Source organism: Nelumbo lutea, chromosome 1 (assembly GCF_056320005.1).
Source record: "Nelumbo lutea isolate HS-2025 chromosome 1, American lotus-T2T, whole genome shotgun sequence".
In the NCBI taxonomy this organism is placed as follows: domain Eukaryota; kingdom Viridiplantae; phylum Streptophyta; class Magnoliopsida; order Proteales; family Nelumbonaceae; genus Nelumbo; species Nelumbo lutea.
The window spans coordinates 163,395,880-163,417,675 of NC_142684.1; the positions used below are offsets into that span (position 1 = coordinate 163,395,880).

The 21,796-nt window shown below is 38.8% G+C and overlaps 1 protein-coding gene and 1 pseudogene across 1 annotated transcript; both read right to left on the reverse strand.

The window, feature by feature from the left end:
- Positions 1-5,102: 5,102 nt before the first annotated feature.
- Positions 5,103-7,810, reverse strand: LOC148878850 (WAT1-related protein At4g08300-like; annotated as a pseudogene).
- A 3,888-nt stretch (positions 7,811-11,698) lies between these two features.
- On the reverse strand, positions 11,699-14,675 carry LOC148878851 (WAT1-related protein At2g39510-like). Its single transcript, XM_088960215.1, has 7 exons — positions 14,317-14,675; positions 13,873-13,935; positions 13,662-13,778; positions 13,263-13,491; positions 12,538-12,696; positions 12,296-12,447; positions 11,699-12,122 (listed from the first exon to the last, which is right to left on the reverse strand). Exons 1-7 carry the CDS (start codon positions 14,460-14,462, stop codon positions 11,936-11,938), a joined length of 1,053 nt encoding a protein of 350 aa, XP_088816341.1. The 5' UTR covers positions 14,463-14,675; the 3' UTR covers positions 11,699-11,935.
- Positions 14,676-21,796: the final 7,121 nt, after the last annotated feature.

Genomic DNA, 21,796 nt, shown 5'->3' on the forward strand with positions numbered 1-21,796 from the left:
AAACCCTAAAGCCACAACCTAAAACCCTACAATACTAAACCCTAAGCCCTAAAAACTCAAAACCCTAAAACCCCAAACACTAAACCCTAAAACCTAAGCCTTAAAACCCTAAACTCTAAACTCCTAGAGGTGTAAAGTGGGCCGTGCTGCCCTCCCGGTGAAAAATTTGGGGGTTGGCTCAGCGCGGCCCACAAGCCAGATTGGCCCATGGGTCGAGCCTTGGCCACGTTGGGCCAAAGCTATTTATTTAAAAAAAATTGACAAAAAACTTAAAATTTTAATTTTATATGAAATTTGTGTATAAAATTGCTTATATATGCAATAATTAAATAAATTTGTATAATAAAATTACAAAAATATCATGGTCATGTCAGGCTTGGCATGGCTCGCAGACCGTCGTGCCAGGCCGCGGGTGGCACAACCCGATTTACACCTCTATAGACACCTTAAAAGCCCTAAACCCTAAATCTAAAGCCCCAACCCCAAAATTATGAACTATAAACCCTAAAAAAATCATAAAACCTAAACCCTAAATTCTAAAAAGCCTAAACCCTAAACCTTAAGCCCAATCCCAAACCCTAAAGCCTTTATATGATAACTACACTAAAACCCTTAACCCCAAATCCTAAAGCCACAACCCTAAAACCCTACTGTTGTTTAGGAAGTTTACTTTCTGATGGGTGGTGACTCCATTTCTAGCCCAAGTGGCAAGTGAGCTATTTTTCGGCGTTCACACCTACAACACTAAAACCTACAACCCTAAAAAATTAAACCATAAACCCTACACTCGTAAACCCTAAAATATTAAGACCCTAAACCCTAACCCTAAATACTAAAACCCTAAACCCTAAACTCCAAAACCTTAAACACTAAATCCCTGAACCCTAAATCATAAAACCCCAAGCCAAAAACCCTAAAACCCTATAACCACAAAAACCTAATACCTAAACCACAAAACATATACCCTAAATAAACACAAACTATAAAACCCTATAGATGTTATCGAGAATTGGGTATTGGTTTCCCTAAATCCCTTGCATCTCTACCTCATTCTTCAAGACTAAATGAAATATGTAACAAGCTAAAAACTACAAAGATATAAAACACTAAAACACTAAATTCTAAAGTTTTAAACCCTTTTATCTTCCTATATGTATGAATGTTGGCCTTGATGGAAATTCCCTTTTAAACACCTAGTGCTCATATGAGAGTTGTGGTAAACAATTGGTGGATTGGTGCAAGTTTATGTTGACACTCCCTATTTTTGTGGTGAGGCTTCAAAATGTTGGCCTTTGGCAAGTTGTTGACATTGTGGTTGTCTCTGAAAGCAATAAGAAGGTGGATTTATGAATGTACTCGCTTCCAGATGGTCCTCTCATAGCCAAACTTTTGTCACCACTTGGGAGGAGTTTGCTATCACTTTAGAGGACGTCTATAATGTCACCTACCGCCTTCACACTGGTCTCTCTCCCATGGTTTATCTATTCAACGTCTAGTTCCATTTGAAAGATCGTGTCGAAGCTATTTATGATCATCTTATGGAGGAAAGTGAGAAGTTAAATGAGAGCATGTCTTGTACTGACTACCACAAGAAGTGATATTTTACTAGTTTGACAAATCATTTTTTAAGAGATCTAGGGAATTCCATGCTAATGAAGACATTATTTATTTACTTATTTATTGCTTTTGTTTTGATTATTCTTTCAAAGTTCATTTTTCTTGGTTCTCTAAATGATGGTATAGTGCACATCTCTATCGAATTGTTGTGGTTTTATCTTGTGGTGAATCTTTTCCACTTGCCTCATTTTTCGAGTCACCTCTACTAGTGTTTTGATAATGTGTTTGCTGATTTTAAGAATTTAGATTTTGGTGGTTCTTGTTATGTAAATATCAGTTTTATGTTTAAGTACATATGTGAATGCTTTCCTAAGTTGGGAACTTATCTGTCAAAGCTTTAGCTTTTCTAAATAAACATTGAGGTCAAATGCTAAAATGTTTTAGTGGATATGTACCATAGCTAGGTTCAAAGGTGGGTAAATTGTAAAGATAATAAACTAAACATTGGTGAGGCTCTACTAAATTCGTTTAACAATCATTCATCATTTGTTGTGGGCTGTAATCTAATAAGTGTTGGTGTATAATTGGGTAAGGGTATTGAATATGTCAAAATAAGAAAGGAGGCCATTGCATTTGAGATGTTATGTTGCTTCCCTTCCACTGTTCATTCTCCCATGGTAAAATTCTCTCCTATGAGCTCTGATTATCAGCTTGATTGTGTACACCATTAGTTTGGTCACGACATGCTACCTCCAGTTTCTCATGAAGATTTTGAAGTTGTGTATACCATTAGTTGTGATGTTCATGAAAAAGTGTCATGTTGCTTGTGTTTCTGATAGCTATAAAGAGTATTGGGTGGCTCAAGTGATGGAATGTAAAAAGCTTGTCCACTCATTCTAAGAGGGCAACTGTTTTCCCACAGTCTAAGTTTTTTTTTTTTGCAAGAAAGAGAAGAAAAAGAGGAAGGAGATCCCACAAAGAGTAAGACTCCTTGCATGGAAAGGTAAACCAAGAGAGTAATCATTTTTGAGGATTAGATTAAGGAGATATGTGGGAGTAGAACTCTTCAAGAGCGTAGGGTGAGGTTTCCTTCGTAATAAGTGTTGCAAGCCCAATAGAGATGAAACCTATGGAAAAGGGCATTAGTATTAATGGAGATTCCCCTATTGTCACTACTACACCCACCCCTATTGTTTCTAGTAAGGGGAAGGAAGTGATTGGAATATAAGTCTGCTTCATGTTTGAAAATAAAGCAAATTGTTAGGCATTTTGTTAACAAGGCTGACCTTGCTTTGAAGAGGCATGCTATAGCTGGTGATGGTTCCTCTTGACCTAAGGTATATACTTCAATGTGTATATTGTTTCTCTTGGCTGTTTATATATTCTTATGTGAGGCTCAATACATATCCTCTTGTATATACTATAATCAAGATGGTGGAGTCTAAGATTTTTATCATAGAAGAAAAGTTATCCATTTTAAGGTTCTATACTTGAGAATCCTATAGAGGCTACTACATGAGAAAACGTTCATAAGGTAAAATTGTTGAAGTTCTTTGTGCCTTATTTTGTTGATATTTTTTATTTTGTTCTAATTCTATTTTTTGTTTTGTTAGATTGAAGGGACGACAAAGGAGCTTAAAAATTAGCTTTGTAATTTGTCACCACTACTGGTAGTGTAGTGCCCATTGTTCATATAGGGTTTCCTACTGAAAGTGTGGCTAATAATCCATCAATTTCTCCTAGTGAGACTATGAGTGCCATTGTTTCTGACTTGAAGTAAGCCAATGAGGTTGTAGAAATGTGCAACTATTATAGACTTACATTATTAATTTTTCAATTTATGATGAAGCTCTAAGAAATGTGCAAAAGTTTATGGCAAGTTTGGCTTCTGGTGTTGTTGATTTAGAAGATAGGGATAGGGAGGTTGCCACTAAGACTAGGTTGCATAGTTCCAACTACAACAGTTTATTTTATGCAGTTAAAAGGTGATAAGCCCAATCAAGAGTTAAGCAAGTTCTTGCAAGGAATAAGTGAGCTCACTCACAAGGGAAGAGCTTATGAAGATACCATTGATCTTGGTTGCCTAGTTACAGATGAATTGAAGAATACTTTGAAGACCTTAGGGTAAATTTCAAGAGGATTGGAGTTGTAGCATAGGGTTTGAGTACCCCTTATTCCTTGAGACTAAATGAGTATTTTGTGCATATAGGTGATGGCGAGGCCAAGGAACACAAGACTGAGGTGTAGTCTATACTGGTGGTTGAGGCTTGGGGGGTTGCAGCTTTGCATTCTAAGTGTGCATAGGGGATAGGCTGTTGGGTCTTTTATTGAGGATGTATAAGATGAAATAAAGGAGGGAGGTCCCAATGACATTGTACAAATTGAGTTTTCCATGGACAAAGTTGAGAATAAAACCTATTTTAGTGACAAGGCTACTAATGTAAAGAATAAATTCATTGCCATGCATGTAGAGTAATGTCCTATTGATTAGCACGAGTGAAGTCAGTAAGGCTACTGGGAAGAATAAAAGTTTTGAACATGAGGCTGCTACACATGATGAGGGTAATAAGCTAGGGCATAGTTTCTAAGAATATGGATATTGTGGATGATGAGGTCATAGAGACTAAGGCTACCATGGAGGATGTAAATGCTAAGTCAATGTTTGAGTCCAAGAATAAGGTCTCTGACCATGATAATGTTATTATTATTCCAAACACTTTGTCATTAAAGGATACTGTTGGATATTTGTTTTTTGGAGAGGTCGTTTTTGACATTGTGGCTCATGACAATAGTAAGCCCCCATCTATCACACCCAAGACTGTTAAAGTTGTAGGTGAAGTCTTCCACAAGAAGGATGTGTGCTCCTTTGGCAATGGGAATAACTACTTTTGAGATGTTTTTTCTGGAGAAAATAAGATACCATTTATATGGGGAGAAGGACATAGGTCTACGGATTTTTATCTGCAAATACCCCTAATAATTCTCATATCAATCTTTTAGAAACAAACAAAAAAAAAAACATGGATCCATTCTCTTTGACATTTTCACTCATTTTAAGAGGTCAAATGACCATTCCCAAACATGGATGAAAGGTTGACTAAATAAAACAATTATAAATTATAAGGGGTGTTTTAGTAATACACAATCTAGAGGGGGTGGAGATGCCAAGTAAAAGCTAAAACATTAAACACATAAAGTTGGATTTTGTTCATTTCTAGTAGTTTCTTTTTTTTTTTCTTTCCTTTTTACTAAGCCCTATGGAAAGTTCATTCAACAATAATAAAAAAAGTTGTCTCTTCTAATACCAATAACCTCAAGAAGTCAAGGGCGTGCGACTAGGTCATGGATCAATCGTGCCTAATGGCATAATGGGCAAGCCCATGGGATGGTCTATTACAAAGGCAAGATGCATGATTTTCTTATGCAACTACTAATAATAACTGTGATCCATTTACTTTGCAAATCTGTCGAGGGCTTAGATATCCAATGACCCTTTGGAAGTATCTACTGATGTAACTACTTCTGTCATGTTTTCTTTATCTTCCTCATAATTTAAGGAGAGCTCTTGGGCCTTGGTGCTCAATTTTGTGTCCATTTCTTTGCTCCAGAGTAGCAAGTAGAGTCCGACGATGATTGTAAGCACTCCCAGTACCCTAAACAAAGTCCACAAGCAAAATATGATGAATATATAACATTAGAAATGTTCCCTAATGTTTTTGACAAAATTTTATATTTTTTTTCATTTTGTGTTCCATCTTTTTTAAATATTTATTATTCAATTATGACATCATGAGTTTTTTAAAAAGTTGGATCGTTGAGCCGCTATCTAGATAAGAAAATAGCTTTGCTTTCCAATCAGTTTTAAATTATATATTTCATCTACATTATATAAATAATTTTTACTTATCACACCTAATTTTTGTTTGACATAATTAATATATATATTTTTTTATATTTTTTTGATTATTTGTACATTTTTTATTTTTTATAGATTTGCTATTTAACTATCATATCATTGATTAATCCATTTAACCCAAACCACTAACAAACCACCCAAAAAGGAAAATATTTTGATTTCTAGGCTGACATTAAGTTTTGTATTACATTTCCATCATTGATAAAATCATTTCTTATGTATAATACTTATTTTTGTTCAATATAATGAATTTATAATATTAGAGATGTACCCAATATTTTACTTTTATAAATATATAACATTAGATATGTTCCCAAAATTTTATCTATTTTTTATTTTTGTGATTCTTTGTATTTTCTGTTTTTTAAATTTCATTTTTTGACTATGTTGTCATTTCATTTCTAGGATGATTTTAAATTTGGCATTCCATTTTCATTGTTAATAAAAATACTTCTTATATTGTGTACTTATTGTTGTTTAGTGTAATGAATATAAAATATTAAAGATTTTCCCAATTCTTTTTATTTTTTTATATTATATATTTTATTTATTTTTATTTTTTATTATTTAATTATGACATTGTTTATCAACCCATTTGACCCCAAATCGCATTGGGAGGGAAGAAAATGATTTTGTTTTTAAATTACTTTTCAAAATATTTATTTCTATACTATTAAAAATAATGTTATTAACTTAATTAGTAAAATTTAATGATAAGAAAAATATATCTTAAATATAGGATTTAATGAGAGAATATACCTTAGGTATAAGATTTAATGAGAGAGAATAGGAAAATAGTTTTATTGCCAAATGATTTTAAATTTTACATTCCATTTTCATCATTAATAAAAATATATTTTATTTATCATACTTATTATTTTTTAATATGTCAAATATATGATATTGAAAACTTTTCCTTTTTTTTTTAATTTCTACATTGTTTTTTACATTTTATCTTTTTTTTTTGAATTTTATTATTTATTTGTGGTAGCATGAATTAGCCTATTTGACCCAAAATGGTTTAATTTCTTACCACCACCTAGATTAAAACACTAATTTTTTAGGTAGATTTTGGAAGTATAAGTTTTTTATGTTATTGGAATTATTAATTTATTATGTAAAGATTTAATTAATAGAATTTAATGATGAGAATAAACAAAAATGTCTTAAATATATGATTTAATGAAGGTGAATGCAAGTTAATACCTTACATGTTGAATTTAATGGGAGGGAATTAAATGCATTTAATATCTTAAAAGTACCTCTTTTTAACTCATTTAATATCAATAACTAATTATCATATTTGCCCTCACTTTTTTGTCAATAATTTTAAATATGAAGGGATAAAATTTGTCTTCTGAAAATTTCAGAAATATTATGTGTGTGTGTGTATGCATGTATGTATGATTCTTTTCTTCTAATCAAAAGAAGATTCATCTTTTAATTTCTTATTATTTTTCTTTGTGTCCTTCCAATTCAAACCCTTTATAATGCGAGTTGAGAAATGAGAGAATTCTCATTCATGGACTCTTGGATAATGAAGATGCTTGAAAAACTACCTTTACAAATATATGCTGGCCCAGCAAAGGTTGATGGTGAATGTTTACCTGCATGATATACCATGATGACAATGTTATGCAGCTCAGGACAGTGAGAATGGAACCCTTCAGCCAGTTTTCATGGACGGTATTTGTTCCAATATGGATTATGTTTCTCAGTGCAGGTCCCTTATACAATGTCATGGTCATGGCTCCAGCCAAGGAAACCAAAGTCCCAACAACTTTTGCTTTTCCACGTGGGTTAGTTACATCAAGAACCTCTAACCTACATCACCTCCATTCGTTAAGATGACTTTCTTACCTGAATATAACTGCAATTATAAAGGTTATGGAAGCAATGGTGTTCATCATTGATGAAAGGAATGTTGGGGAGGCAAATCTCAAGCTTGCAAAATACATGTTCGGGGTTAAACCAGTCCTGTTTGTGATCACACATCAAAACCGGCCCGTTAGTCCTTTCCATTCATCAGTTGTTACTGAATGCAATTATATATACTTCTCTTCAGCATTCCTTACCCAATGAGAGACAGCAGAAATATCTGAATAAACAATGCAAATGTCAGCTTTGGTCTTAATTTCCTGCAGGATTAGAGGAAATAGACAAAGATCAGATGTTTCTGTAGGTCACAAAAACATGAGGATTCAATCCATGATTGAATGCAGCTTCTGCAATGAAGTAGAGTAATGCGTAGTAACACATCTGAACCAGAACAATGAGGAGGTGTGGCTTGAACCTCCTGTAACTTATTGCACTAGTTTCACATGCCTTGAATGCCATTAATTAATTACTCTTTAAATGTAGCTTTCCTTGTACCTCCGCCCCATTAATTAGTAGGAGAAAGAAATACATATATACTTATACACATAGATCTAGACCTGGCTTTGATTCTTCTCCAATGTTGTTAGCATCAGGTTCCTTCTGATAACAATTTCCCACTTGGTAACTGACCAATTCCAACTTAGTAAATGTATAGATCGAATAAAAAATATTCTCTTCGATTATTGATGCCAAGGTTGCATGAAGCCACCAAAATAGGCAATTGCTAATGTAATATGCAAAAGCAAATTAATCAATTATGTTGTCGGCCAGAGGAACCAACATTTACTGATGATGTGACAGGAAGGGAATCCACGACCATGGCTTTGAATACCAAACTTGCATGTTCTTATTGAACCAAATAGAGTTGGTATTTGAGGAAGAAGCATTCTGAAATAGTCCCTCTCCACTAACTCACAAAGAATAAAAAAGATGCAACATCTAATCATAATTAAAAGATGAACTTCTCCTTTAATTAACCCGGAACTCATTCAATTGTCCCGGGATGATTGAGCCTAACCTAAACAAACAAATCCAAAAGCTAAGGAAAAAATATGCATTGCAGCTTCATGTGCATCATTATATTGACCAAAGCATTTACTATTATATTGTAGCAAATTTGGGCTGTCTCAATACGCCATTCGGCTCCAAATCCAATTATTCTGGATTTGGTTGTTAGAATTTGCATCCAGTTAATAATTAGATGAGTTGCAGATTTAATAATTGAGTTTGATAAAAAATTATATATGTATGTAGTATGTATAATATATATGTATAATTATATAAAATTTATATTTGATAATAACTTTAATATTTTATATTTATATACATTATATGTATATACATATAAGTTAAAAATAATTATTTTTTACTTTTTAAAATTTTGGTCATTTTAAACTTAATAAGATGATTGTAGGTTAAATCCAAATCCGATCCAATTACATTCTTACCCTTAATGATACACAAAGTTTGTACTAGCAAATGCGCACGTGCTTTGCATGTGCATAGCAATTTTAAATGATGATGATGATGATGATGATGATGATGATGATGATAATAATAATAATAATAATAATAATAATAATAATAATAATAATAATAATAATGATGATGATGATGATGATGATAATAATAATAATAGTAATAATAATAACAATAACAATAATAATAATAATAATAATAATAATAATAATAATAATAATAATAATAATAATAATAATAACAATAACAATAATAATAATAATAATAATAATAATAATAATAATAATAATAATAATAATAATAATAATAAAATTCTCTACAAATTTTTATATTTCTGTGTATAAGATTTATTCCATTGACTCAACACATTTATTTTTATTTAGTATGATGAATATATAATATTATAGATGTGTCCAAATGTTTTCTACAACTTTTATGTTTTTTTTTTCTTTTTTTCGTATTTTATCTTTTTATTTTTTATTATTTAATTATGACATTAATTAGCAGAAAGTCCCCTCGTTATTAAACCCTTCTCAAAGATTTTACTAAATTTGGTATTATAAGATGTTACTTTCAAAGATTAAAATGTTGATACACTTGGTACCCAAACATGAGTATTAATGCATATTGATATGGTCGATACCATTTTCTTTTTGCTTTTTATTTTATAATAATTAGGGGGTTGGGGAAGAGGTTTGAGATGTTTTAAATATTTTAAAAAGTTTGTTTATTAGTGTATCCAAGCATATCTAAGTACACTGATACCAATATGATACGTATGATGTGAAGCATATAGTATCAATATTTTAATCCTTAGATACCTTTGCTTTCTTTGATTATTAAAAACTAGTATAAGAGCATGTATTGTACATGTGTGAAAGTAAGTATTCACCTTATATGATATCATATAATGTTTGGGTTTCACTTTTATGACCTGCTCAGAGCCCAAGGCAAGTATCCACACTTTATATAATACAGATATATTGAATTCTATAAATATGGTTTATAACAAAAAGAAATTACTTAAGCAGTCAGCGTTGCATGATGTGGCAATGCACACTTCAAATAAACAGAAAGAGAGAAAAACACATGTAGAAAATCTAGAGAACACTTGATAGGTAAGACGTACAAATTGGACCAGGTAAGTTCAGGACGAGGCCAACCCTAGATCAACCTGAATTGTTGAACCCCAACTTTAACCCACCCCGTGGGTCATGGAATTGGGTTGGGTTCAGGTTGATCCAATTTCTTTTTTTTCTTTTCAGTTCTTTTAACTTTAAAAATGTTGTGGCTTCTCAGTCGCATAATGAGCCAATTAAGGGCTAACCAGTTTCAGCATTAGCAGATACATGGAAACAAAGTAATGGTGCTTTAAGCTAACCATTACATATAATAGAAATTATATTATATATATAATATGCATTTATTTATTAAATTATTATCAAATTAATATAATATTAGTTTATTAAATTACAGAAAAAATAGGGCATTTTATGTGCAAATCAGACTTCGGGCCTTATATAAGAGTCAGGCTTAGGCTCAAGATCTAGGCCCGAAGGTGAGACTAGGCTTGGATTCAGGCCTGAACATTTTCTGTTGATAAAGAAGTAAAGTCCAATTCGGCCTGACCCATGAATAGGTCTAATTGTAACCAAGGATGCAATTTGGACAGACCCAACCAGAGCCTAAATTAATCCAGCCTGCAATTTTATATGGGCTGGGCCTGAGCCTAGCCCAATGACATTTCAAGCTAAGACGGACCTCCTTAGCCCAGTCTGGGCATAGATGCATATACACGTACGTGCATGTCAAATTTTAATGTTTAGTTGATTAACCAACCCGAGCTTGTCCCAGGCTCAAACTCAACCCAAGCATTTCAAATTTGAAAGCGTCTGGGCTGATATGGACAGATCCTGTTTGATCTAGGGCTAACTCCGGGCTTGGTCTCGCCTTATACCTATTTCTTAATGTTGAGCCTGGACTGTAAGCAGTAAGCATCCCACCTTAAAATGACAGATTTCTCTTTTCCACAATTAATATAGAGTCTGGATGTAGTAGTCTAGGTAAGTACAGTGAATGAACATGTAATAGAGTTAATGTGATTTTCATCCAAATCTTTTTGTTTCTAAGACAGAAATTAAGACAATGAAAAAGGAAGGCCTAAACATGTTGGGAATTGGGACCCATTTATGTTTTTTCTTTTTTATTGTTTTTTATTTTTATAGACCTTGCAGACTGGATTCCGGTACAAAAATGTTGAACCTTGCAGGAGCCTAATACGGAAAGCTTCCCTTTGTCTGTCGTAATCAATAAGGCTGAGTTTAGGAGTATAAGTGCAAATGCATAGAGTGCAAAACCTTATATTTTGTATTATTTTGTATGTATTTACGCTTTACATATTTGTATTTATACTCATTCATGGAGTTTCAATTGGCTAACTGTTGCTTTGATCATGCCTAGTTGTTTGTTCAGCTGCTAGTTTTGAAGTGTGCTTTCATTGTATGTCTCGGTTTCAGTGTCTTACTCATGCCATTTGCCCAACTTTCAGATTGGTCAGGCGCAAATTTTAGTGGAATTAGAAGCACCAATCGAGTAGTATTTATTTGTTTCTTCAATAAATTTATTGTTACGTTCTCTCTTTCTGTCTGTATGAGTAATAAAGGAAACGACGTTAATTTGGACTTCTCTCTAAGAAGTATCGTTATTATATATGGAATGAGCAGGAAAGACGTTCGTTGAGTTTAGTTTCTCCTTCAATTAATTTACTCATTTTAGGAGACTGTTTCTGGAACAGGGGAATGACTTACAACGAAATACTCTGTCATGCATGTTCACATGGAATTAATACATGAAGGAAAAGAATTAAAGTAACTTCTCAGACGCAAAAGTTTTAATAGTTGCACCACGAGTGTCATAATATTTCTACAAGACTGGAAGAACTTGGTAAAATTCTCCCTTTCTTTCTTTCCGGATTCAAACTACCATTTGTTTACAGAAGCTTGTGAAGAAAAAAAAAAAAAAAACCCAATACATATAGAGGGGCTTAGTTCATTTCACCTGGGTTTCTAGTTATCTCACAGGATGTGTGCCAAATCGGTTGCAGGTCTAAGGATCTCTTTCATGTACCTCCTTTTCCACTGAACTATTACTAACTACTTGTATCTTGTATTCCTTTTGCTTTTCGTAATCCAAATAGGAGAGCTCTTGAGGCTTGATGCTAGTTTCTTGGTCTCCTTCTTTACCCCACAACAGCAAGTAGAGACCAATGATGACAATAACTCCTCCCAGTATGCTAAAGAAGCCAAACGAGAAAAAAAAATCAGTTCCTTCTGTCTTTGTGTAGCTACTACTAGCTAGAGTGTTTGTGAACATTTGGGTTGGCTGATGAACAACCGAGCACTAATGTGTTCTGATAACTGTGTATTAATTTAGGTAAAGGTAGAAGGAATGATAACTTCTACATACCTTCCCATGTAGAGTCTTTCACCAAGAACAAAGTATGCGATAACTGCCACTAATATGGTTGAGAGGGGATTAAACATTGTCACAAAAACTGGGCCTTTTTGTTCTGTAACCCATAGTTGAACGAAGATTATTATACCAGAGCAGACCACTCCCTGCCATGAATAATCAATCAAATTTTAGGATTCCCTGAAAGCTTTGTAGTCTATACCAGAACTGTAGTTTGTCTCAAAAGTCCTACTTACACCATATATGGTGGACCAGAAGTCGATGTTGAACCCAATTATCCATGCTGCTGGCTTGTGTTCCATGAACACTGTGAACACAGCTGATTGTGCTCCCCCAACAAAGCACATCCATGTAGTCAGAGAAAGTTGTGCCGGATATCTCTTCAATGTCACAGCCTACAATGTATTGCAAAAGAGTTATTATTATAGACAGTGCTAACATCAATTATCTTGATTAATTTGAACTCTTTTAACTAAATGAATATCTGTCTGTTTTCCATAACTTTTCTTTGTTTATATCCTTTGTTTTTCTTTTCCTTTTAATTATTTCCTTCCAATTTAAACTCTAAGCGATGGTGCTGGGATCATTGTACAGAATTTTCTTCAGCTGTAGACTGTAGTACTTACATACACTTAATTGCTAGGTTTTAGTTGCTCCTGTTGGTACAATCTAGCTAGTCACCTCTAAAAGATTAACTGTATCAGACATTAATCTTTATCAATTCTCTTGTAGTGTAATGATCCATGTTAAAGATAAAGAAAACAAAGTAGCCTGCTCTATATCTACAAACTTCAAATGTGACCTTATCAATTAAATGAACTTGTTATGTGCATGGACCTGCTTACTGAGATTTTTCTCTATAGTTATAACCAATTCTCACTAGTACACCATGGAACAGCAGTAAGTTGCCTAATAATATTTTACCAAGTTTACTCTTGGATCAGTCAAAGTGTTCAATTACCTGCATAATGTACCACACTGACCATGCTATACAGCTTGCCACAGTAAGTATTGAGCCCTTCAACCAGTTTTCATGGATATGGTTTCCCTGGATATGAATAAGAGCACCTGATATGTTTCTCATTGCAGGTCCCTTGTACAATGTCATAGTTGTTACACCAGCCAATGAAACCACGGTCCCAAGAATTTTTGCTGTGCCACGGGGGCTTGTAATATTGAGAGATTCCAACCTACATTTAATTAAGGCCATTTAGGAGAAGGAAAAAATAAGAATCGAAGAAGAAAGAAAACCTGTATTATAAATAAGAATTTAATTCCATTGAATACCATACCATGCACCCAGTAAAGAGAAGGAAAACTAGTTAATTTATAAGCTTTTACTGATTAAGAAAATGCATACCTGAGTACGACTGCAATTATAAAGGTCAAGGAAGCAATGGTGTTGACAACTGCAGCAAGGAATGTGGGTGAGGTATATCTCAAACTTGCAAAATACATGTTCAGAGTTAAGCTGACCCTGCAATTCATAAGTCGAGGCTGTTATTTTCTAATATCAGGTGCAACGTACTGTTTATCAGTCATCTTATTCAAATGTATTCATGCATCCTCACCCTAGGAGAGACAGCACAGATATCTCTGCAAACAATGCTATTGTCAGCTTTGGTCTTACTTTTCTGTGGGAAAAGAAAACAAATAGAGTCAAAACATGTCTCAGATCAGATATATGAATAAAACCCAAGTGAGTTAGGCCAATATTTAGAAATACAACATTAAGTACTGTGTAAAAATTACAACTAAGCTAAATTTGATTTCAGGATTCTTGGGCATCAACATGTTTCCATGTTCACTTAAATATACAAGAAAATTCAACTCTGGGAAGATGGGGTGGGGGTGGGTGGTGGGATTAACACAGAGAGATTGGAAACAAATAGCAGATAACTCATTACCACCCAATTATCCATGTAGTGTTGTGAACTACTAAAGAGCCGTTATACATGTGTTTGCAGGAATGTATGTGATAGAAGCTACACAATGAATACACATTAATATTATACCTTTCAAGGAAATAAGCAAAGGGCAGCATCGCAAAACCAGCTACTATATGTCGATAAGTTATGTACACATGGGGATTCATTCCATGGTTAAATGATGCCTCATGTAGTGTTGTGAACTGCCCAAAGCCACATGCCTGGAGTGCCATTACTCTTAGATATGTTGCTTCCCTACTCAGTTTTCTGGTTTCTACTTTGTACTACACAGATGAAGGTGAGGAGCATAACATGGCCATACATATAGATGACCCTGGAATATTCTAGTAACAAGTTCCACTTGAAAATTGCAGACTTGCTAAACAATGCAAATTATGAAACTAATTAACGTTCTAGAAGCGAACCCAACACTGAATTAGTGGAATGGATAGAGGAACTTAACACAAGTGTATATATGTCAAGCTGGCTGGCATGGTAACTGTAAGCCCTTCTCATCACATGTATAACATAGACGGCATTGATTAGTTTAGAATCTGAACTTTTACTATACCAAGAGAATGGTCAGCCAGAATGGACAAGATTCTAACTTTAACCAAATGCATATTGATTATGTGTAATTAATTATTACAATTATTTGAGTCTCAGAATCCACTAATGCAACTTTTCTGGACCATAAATATCCATGAATCACAATTCCATAGCGACAGTGACACACTAGTTGCTATTTGATCAAATGGGCTTACATCACTTGTTTCTTAATTTACACCCAACCAAAGTTCAGAGTATCAATTAATACGTATTGTATGATATGAACCGGTATTTGAACCCACTGAGAAGCTAAAAGCTAGGAATTAGAACATGTGGCCATGCAGTTTTGAAGGTTAAATATTGTGCGTATCAATACTTTCAGAATCATGTATGAATTGAAAAGTGGAAGGTCATCATATCTATAATGGGTTAACTGTTACACCCACTTGTCTGATCATAGTAGGTACACTCGTGAACACACTGAAGTGCCTGTTTGGCACCTCTGCTTCACAATTATATTTAAGTCATTTCATGGTGGGTTGAGAGACACTTAATTATATGGCACACTGATTGTTTGAAATTCACATTGCGCCCCACAAACGCCCCACAGCATATCCCAACCTTGTATTGGAAACATCTCCCACTAATAACTTCAGGAGATGTTCCCAATGCATGTTGAGATGTGCATGTGGGGCGCAGATGTGATCTCCATTGTTTGCGTACTCATCAGTGTGGTTACGGACTGTGCCTACCAGATCCACTCCTGAGAGGCACACAACTGAAGAATCATTTATATCCTCAAATCCATTTGTACATATGCTTCTTGTATTGGAGATCGGAGAATCTATCCAACTGCGTAATTGTAGAGAATGTACCAGCAAAGAGGTGATCATATTCTTCTTTGTTGGGTATTGTATTCTACTTTCACTAAAACATGAAAAATGTTGTCATCATTAGGTGTATACCAGAAGAGACCTGTGCGATGCAGTGTGGTGTCAAAAGATGCCCATGTTAAAGGGGAGTAATTACATCCAGTTTCCTAATGAAAAGGAAACAACTGAATCGATTGTAATTAAGTAGCTCCTGTTTGATTAACCACAAAATTCAAAACGGTTTGAGAAGCAAAACTGAGTAAGCTGACATGGATAACTGCATTTTAGAATATGGTATAGATACTTTGCACATTGGAATGGATTTCTTTATTCTTGGAAACAAGGGTGTTTCTCTTCCTAGCTACTTTTGCATTACCAAAACTAAGGAAAATGTTCGACACAATTATATGATAAGAAGCTTTATTTGTACATCAGGCTTTGGTTCATTAACTGGTATATATATTGGTTAAACTAAAGGTTCTTGTTTGGGAGGACTAAGATTGAAAGTAAATGATGTGGTCTCCACTCTATAAACCCAGAAAATTTGAAGTAGAAGGATGGTTGTTTATATGGGGGAGTAAGACGGGAAGTAAAATGATGTGATGATCTCCATTTAACGAAAGAGAAGAAAGGTAAGAGGAAGGTGGTGCAAATTCTGCATCAGTTTTTTGATGCAAAATTTGCACTATTGATTAAAAGTGCAAAATGAGACAAAAAAAAAAAAAGAAAGTTGCAAATTTGAGGTTTAGGTCTAGCACTAACAATCTTTTAGTGGAAGGGCAAAAGGTCATTGTTGCACCCTAATGATGATGGCCACTGCTAATCTATGCAGTATCGTGTTAAAATAATTTAACACAATATGGTGTCGTCCATTATTAAAGGTAATGATACATGTACAATTAACTAATAGCCACCTCAAGTACTACAGCTCTACATGTTTTGTTTGGAACCCCCACTATCCACTTGGTGACTTGGGTTGGGGTTTTTATTTTATTTGGAATTAATAACCCACTATATTCCAAGAATGTGACCCGTTATACAAATGTATTCAAATTTTCAAAGCCTTTCTGTTGAATTTTTTATCTGGTTTAGGAAACTAAATTGTATCTGGTTTGTTAAAATATCGGTTAAGATTTATTTATATCTTTTTTCTGAGTGGGAGGCCAGCCAGTAGCCAATAAGCCAAATGTTTGAAGGAAAAGTCCACTTGTCAGAGGACTTTGCTTTAATATTTAATATTTATCTTTGATTGATTGATACGTACGTCGAAACAGTGCTTAAGTGTAGTAATGGTATCAAATTAATCAACATTAACAAAAATAATAATAAAAGATAGCCCAACTAGGCCCAACCTTGTCGCCTTCATTTGGTTGGCAGATACCAGACGTTTACATCATTCCCTAATTCCTTTGAGGTTGTCAGCCCTTTTGTCTAATGCAAGCTTCCTTTATTTTTCAGGGCATTTAGTAGTGTCAAATGAGGTGGATTGCAACCATTTTGTCACTTCTTAATGTGATCTAATTCAGTGAGTGACTAACTGCTTGGTGGCGAACTGCCTTGGTGGCGAACAGCCTGGTGGTGAACTGCCTTGGTGGCGAACTGCCTGGGGGCGAACTGTCTTGGTGGCGAACTGCCTGGTGGCGAACTGCCTGGGGTCGAACTGCCTTGGTGGCGAACCGCCTGGGGGCGAACTGCTTGGGGGCGAACTGCCTTGGTGGCGAACTGCCTTGGGGCGAATTGTCGGGTGGCGAACTCCCTGGTGGCGAACTGCCTGGGGGCGAACTGCCTTGGTGGCGAACAGCCTAGGGGCGAACTGCCTTGGTGGCGAACTGCCCGGTGGCGAACTCCCTGGTGGCGAACTGTCTTGGTGGCGAACTGCCTGGGGGCGAACTGCCTTGGTGGCGAACTGCTTGGGGGCGAACTGCCTTGATGGCGAACTGCCTGGGGGCGAACTGCCTTGGGGCGAACTGCCTTGGTGGCGAATTGCATGGTGGTGAACTCCCTGGCGGCGAACTGCTTGGGGGCGAACTGCCTTGGTGGCGAGCTACCTGGGGGGCGAACTGCCTTGGAGGCGAACTGCCTGGGGGTGAACTCCCTGGTGGCGAACTGCCTGGGCGCGAACTGCCTGGCGAACTCCCTACTAGGCGGCCGATGCCTTAAGAGAATGTTGGAGCTCCCTGGTGCGGCGCAATCCGACTGCCCTCAGCATGAGGTGGTCTTCTTTCCTTTGTAGGCTGCGGGAGATGAGGGACCTACGAGAACTTCATCTTCTCCTCCTCTTTGTAGGTGGTGGGAGCTGAGAGACCTGCGAGAACTCCATCTTTTCTTCCTCCTTGTAGGTGGCGGGAGCTGAGGGACCTCCGAGAACTCCATCTCTTCCTCCTCCTTGTAGGTGGGGGGGAGCTGAGGAACTTCTGAGAACTGCATCTTTTCCTCCTCTTCGTAGGCGGCGGGAGCTGAAGGACCTGCGAGAACTGAATCAGAGGTCCCGGGGGTACTTTCCCGGTGGGGGCTCTCCGATGCCTAAGTTAGCGCTCTTATTGTAGAGAGCTTTGAAGATAATATGAGAGAGCTAGAGAGCAGGGTTACTTCCCTTTCTTTTTCATCTCCCTCCCCTTTGGGGGGTGAGGTCTTTATATACCGGAGTCCTCACGGGTTAGGTGGGTGAAAAGCCTCCAAACGGTAAGACTCATCGCATCCTGTCAGAACCGGGGTACGGTGGTGAACTCCTCGAGGTCGTCAGGCTGGCGCTTGTGTCAAGCATCCAGGTTGGCACCTGGGCCGGGTTGTCAAGAGGGGTGCCTGCGTCAGTCGGCGGGTCAGTGTCTAGGCTAGGTCATCAGGTTGGTGCCTATGTCAGTTGGCGGGTCAGTGTCTAGGCCAGGTCGTCAGGTCGGCGCCTGTGTCAGTCGGCGGGTCAGTGTCTAGATCAGGTCATCAAGCTGGCGCCTGTGTCAATCGGCGGGTCAGTGTCTAGATCAGGTCGTCAAGCTGGCGCCTTGGCCGGATCATGCGCTAGGCTGGTCCAGGTCGGCCAGGTCGCGAGGTGCCACATGTCACAATTTTATTGGAGGGCCAAATCTGCCCTCATCAATAGCCCCCCACTTCCGAGCTGATAGTAACTCAGCGAAGGGAGTAGATTTCTTTTGGCCCGTAAGTCGATGAGCTAGTAAGTGCTGATCCAATTACCAGTATGGCCTGTAGGATTTGGGAGCGACTCGTAGTCTATTCTTTTTTTACTTTGCCCGTGCCGGAGAGGCGACTGGGTCTTGAGCAGTAATGTGGCCCGTAGGCTTTTGGGAGCGACTCGTAGTCTACTCTTTTTTGACTTTTGCCCGTGCCGGAGAGGCGACCGGGTCTTAAGCAGTAATGTGGCCCGTAGGCTTTTGGGAGTGACTCGTAGTCTACTCTTTTTTGACTTTTGCCCGTGCCGGAGAGGCGACCGGGTCTTAAGCAGTAATGTGGCCCGTAGGCTTTTGGGAGCGACTCGTAGTCTACTCCTTTTTGACTTTTGCCCGTGCCGGAGAGGTGACCGGGTCTTAAGCAGTAATGTGGCCCGTAGGCTTTTGGGAGCGACTCGTAGTCTACTCTCTTTTTTGACTTTTGCCCGTGCCGGAGAGGCAACCGGGTCTTAAGTAGTGAGGTGACCTGTAGGCTTGGCCTACATCAGCTTCGTAATGCTGGTCACCTACTCCTACAAGAAGCTACTAGGGGCTCGACCTTCGGGGGCAACACCACTAACTTTAGGTTGCCAGCTCACACGGGAGCCTTGGAAGGCTCGACCAGTAAGGGCGCCTATGTAGTCAGTTGGCCGCCAACTCCCACGGAAGCCACGAAGAGCTCATCTTTGTAGGGGGGACCTTGCGGAGAGGACTGATGTGGCATTATCTGAATTGAAAGTAAGGTTGGTAGAGATACTTAGTTCGTTAGCTCCCTGCATAGTCTCTGAGTTCATAAAAAATGTAAACTATAAAGCGATAGCTTCAATTTCTAAAAAGTGAGGACTTAGTTTTGGCAAGATGAGAACTTAACTTTAGTAGGATGAGAACTTAGCTTTTTGTAGCGGGTTCCCACAGACGGCGCCAATTGATGTAACCGTTTTCGGCCACGTACCAATGTTTTGTGATGTAAAATTTTTTGGCAAAGTACCTTGTTATTCGACCCGGTGGTGGCGTGCCTTAGTGATGAGCTACTTGGTGGCGAACTCCCTAGGGGAGAACTGCTTGGTGACTAACTGCTTGGTGGCAAACTGCCTTGGTGGCGAACTGCCTGGTGGCGAACTGCCTTGGTGGTGAACTGCCTGGGGGTGAACTGCCTGGGGGCGAACTGCCTGGGGGCAAACTGCCTTGGGGGCGAACTGCTTGGGGGCGAACTGCCTTGGTGGCGAACCGCCTGGGGGCGAACCGCCTGGGGGCGAACTGCCTGGTGCCGAACTGCGTGGGGGCGAACTGCCTTGGTGGCGAACTGCATGGGGGCGAACTACCTGGTGGCAAACTCCTTGGTGGCGAACTATCTTGGTGGCAAACTGCCTGGGGGCGAACTGCCTTGGTGGCGAACTGCCTGGGGGCGAACTGCCTGGGTGGCGAACTGCCTGGGGGCGAACTGCCTTGGGGCAAACTACCTTGGTGGCGAACTGCCTGGTGGCGAACTCCCTGGCGGCAAACTGCCTAAGGGTGAACTGCCTTGGTGGCGAACTGCCTGGGGGCGAACTGCCTTGGTGGCGAACTGCCTGGGGGCGAACTGCCTTGGTGGCGAACTGCCTGGGGGCGAACTGCCTAGTGGCGAACTCCCTGGTGGCGAATTGCCTGGCGAACTCCCTACTAGGCGGCCGATGCCTTAAGAGAATGTTGGAGCTCCCTGGTGCGGCGCAATCCGACTGCCCTCAGCATGAGGTGGTCTTCTTTCCTTTGTAGGCTGCGGGAGATGAGGGACCTGCGAGAACTTCATCTTCTCCTCCTCTTTGTAGGTGGCGGGAGCTGAGAGACCTGCGAGAACTTCATCTTCTCCTCCTCTTTGTAGGTGGTGGGAGCTGAGAGACCTGCGAGAACTCCATCTTTTCCTCCTCCTTGTAGGTGGCGGGAGCCGAGGGACCTCCGAGAACTCCATCTCTTCCTCCTCCTTGTAGGTGTGGGGAGCTGAGGGACTTCCAAGAACTGCATCTTTTCCTCCTCTTCGTAGGCGGCGGAAGCTGAAGGACCTGCGAGAACTGAATCAGAGGTCCCGGGGGTACTTTCCCGGTGGGGGCTCTCCGATGCCTAAGTTAGCACTCTTATTGTAGAGAGCTTTGAAGATAATATGAGAGAGCTAGAGAGCAGGGTTACTTCCCTTTCTTTTTCATCCCCCTCCCCTTTGGGGGGTGAGGTCTTTATATACCAGAGTCCTCGCGGGTTAGGTGGGTGAAAAGCCTCCAAACGGTAAAACTCGTCGCATCCTGTCAGAACCGGGGTACGGTGGTGAACTCCTCGAGGTCGTCAGGCTGGCGCTTGTGTCAAGCAGCCAGGTCGGCGCCTGGGCCGGGTTGTCAAGAGGGGTGCCTGCGTCAGTCGGCGGGTCAGTGTCTAGGCCAGGTCGTCAGGTCGGCGCCTGTGTCAGTCGGCGGGTCAGTGTCTAGATCAGGTCATCAAGCTGGCGCCTGTGTCAGTCGGCGGGTCAGTGTCTAGGCCAGGTCATCAAGTCGGCGCCTGTGTCAGTCGGTGGGTCAGTGTCTAGATCAGGTCGTCAAGCTGGCGCCTGTGTCAGTCGGTGGGTCAGTGTCTTGATCAGGTCGTCAAGCTGGCACCTTGGCCGGATCATGCGCTAGGCTGGTCCAGGTCGGCCAAGTCGCGCAGGCCTTGCACAGTTTGCTCAGGCCGCGCGCTAGGCCGCCCGCTCAGGCCGCGCACAGGTCGCGCCAGGCCGGCCAGACTGGTGCCCAGGTGGGTCACCAACTTTGTAAGTTTGTTGGCTAGGTGTTTTCCTAGTTGTCACGAGGTGCCACGTGTCACAATTTTACTGGAGGGCCAAATCTGCCCTCATCATGTGGTTTTACCTTGTGCTTACATATGAGAAATTATCTGTTCTTCACTATGGTTTTGATTAGCATGTTCTTCAAAATGTTAAATAATAGAGAAAAATACAAGTATACTTCAAGAGTTATTTTCCCAGAG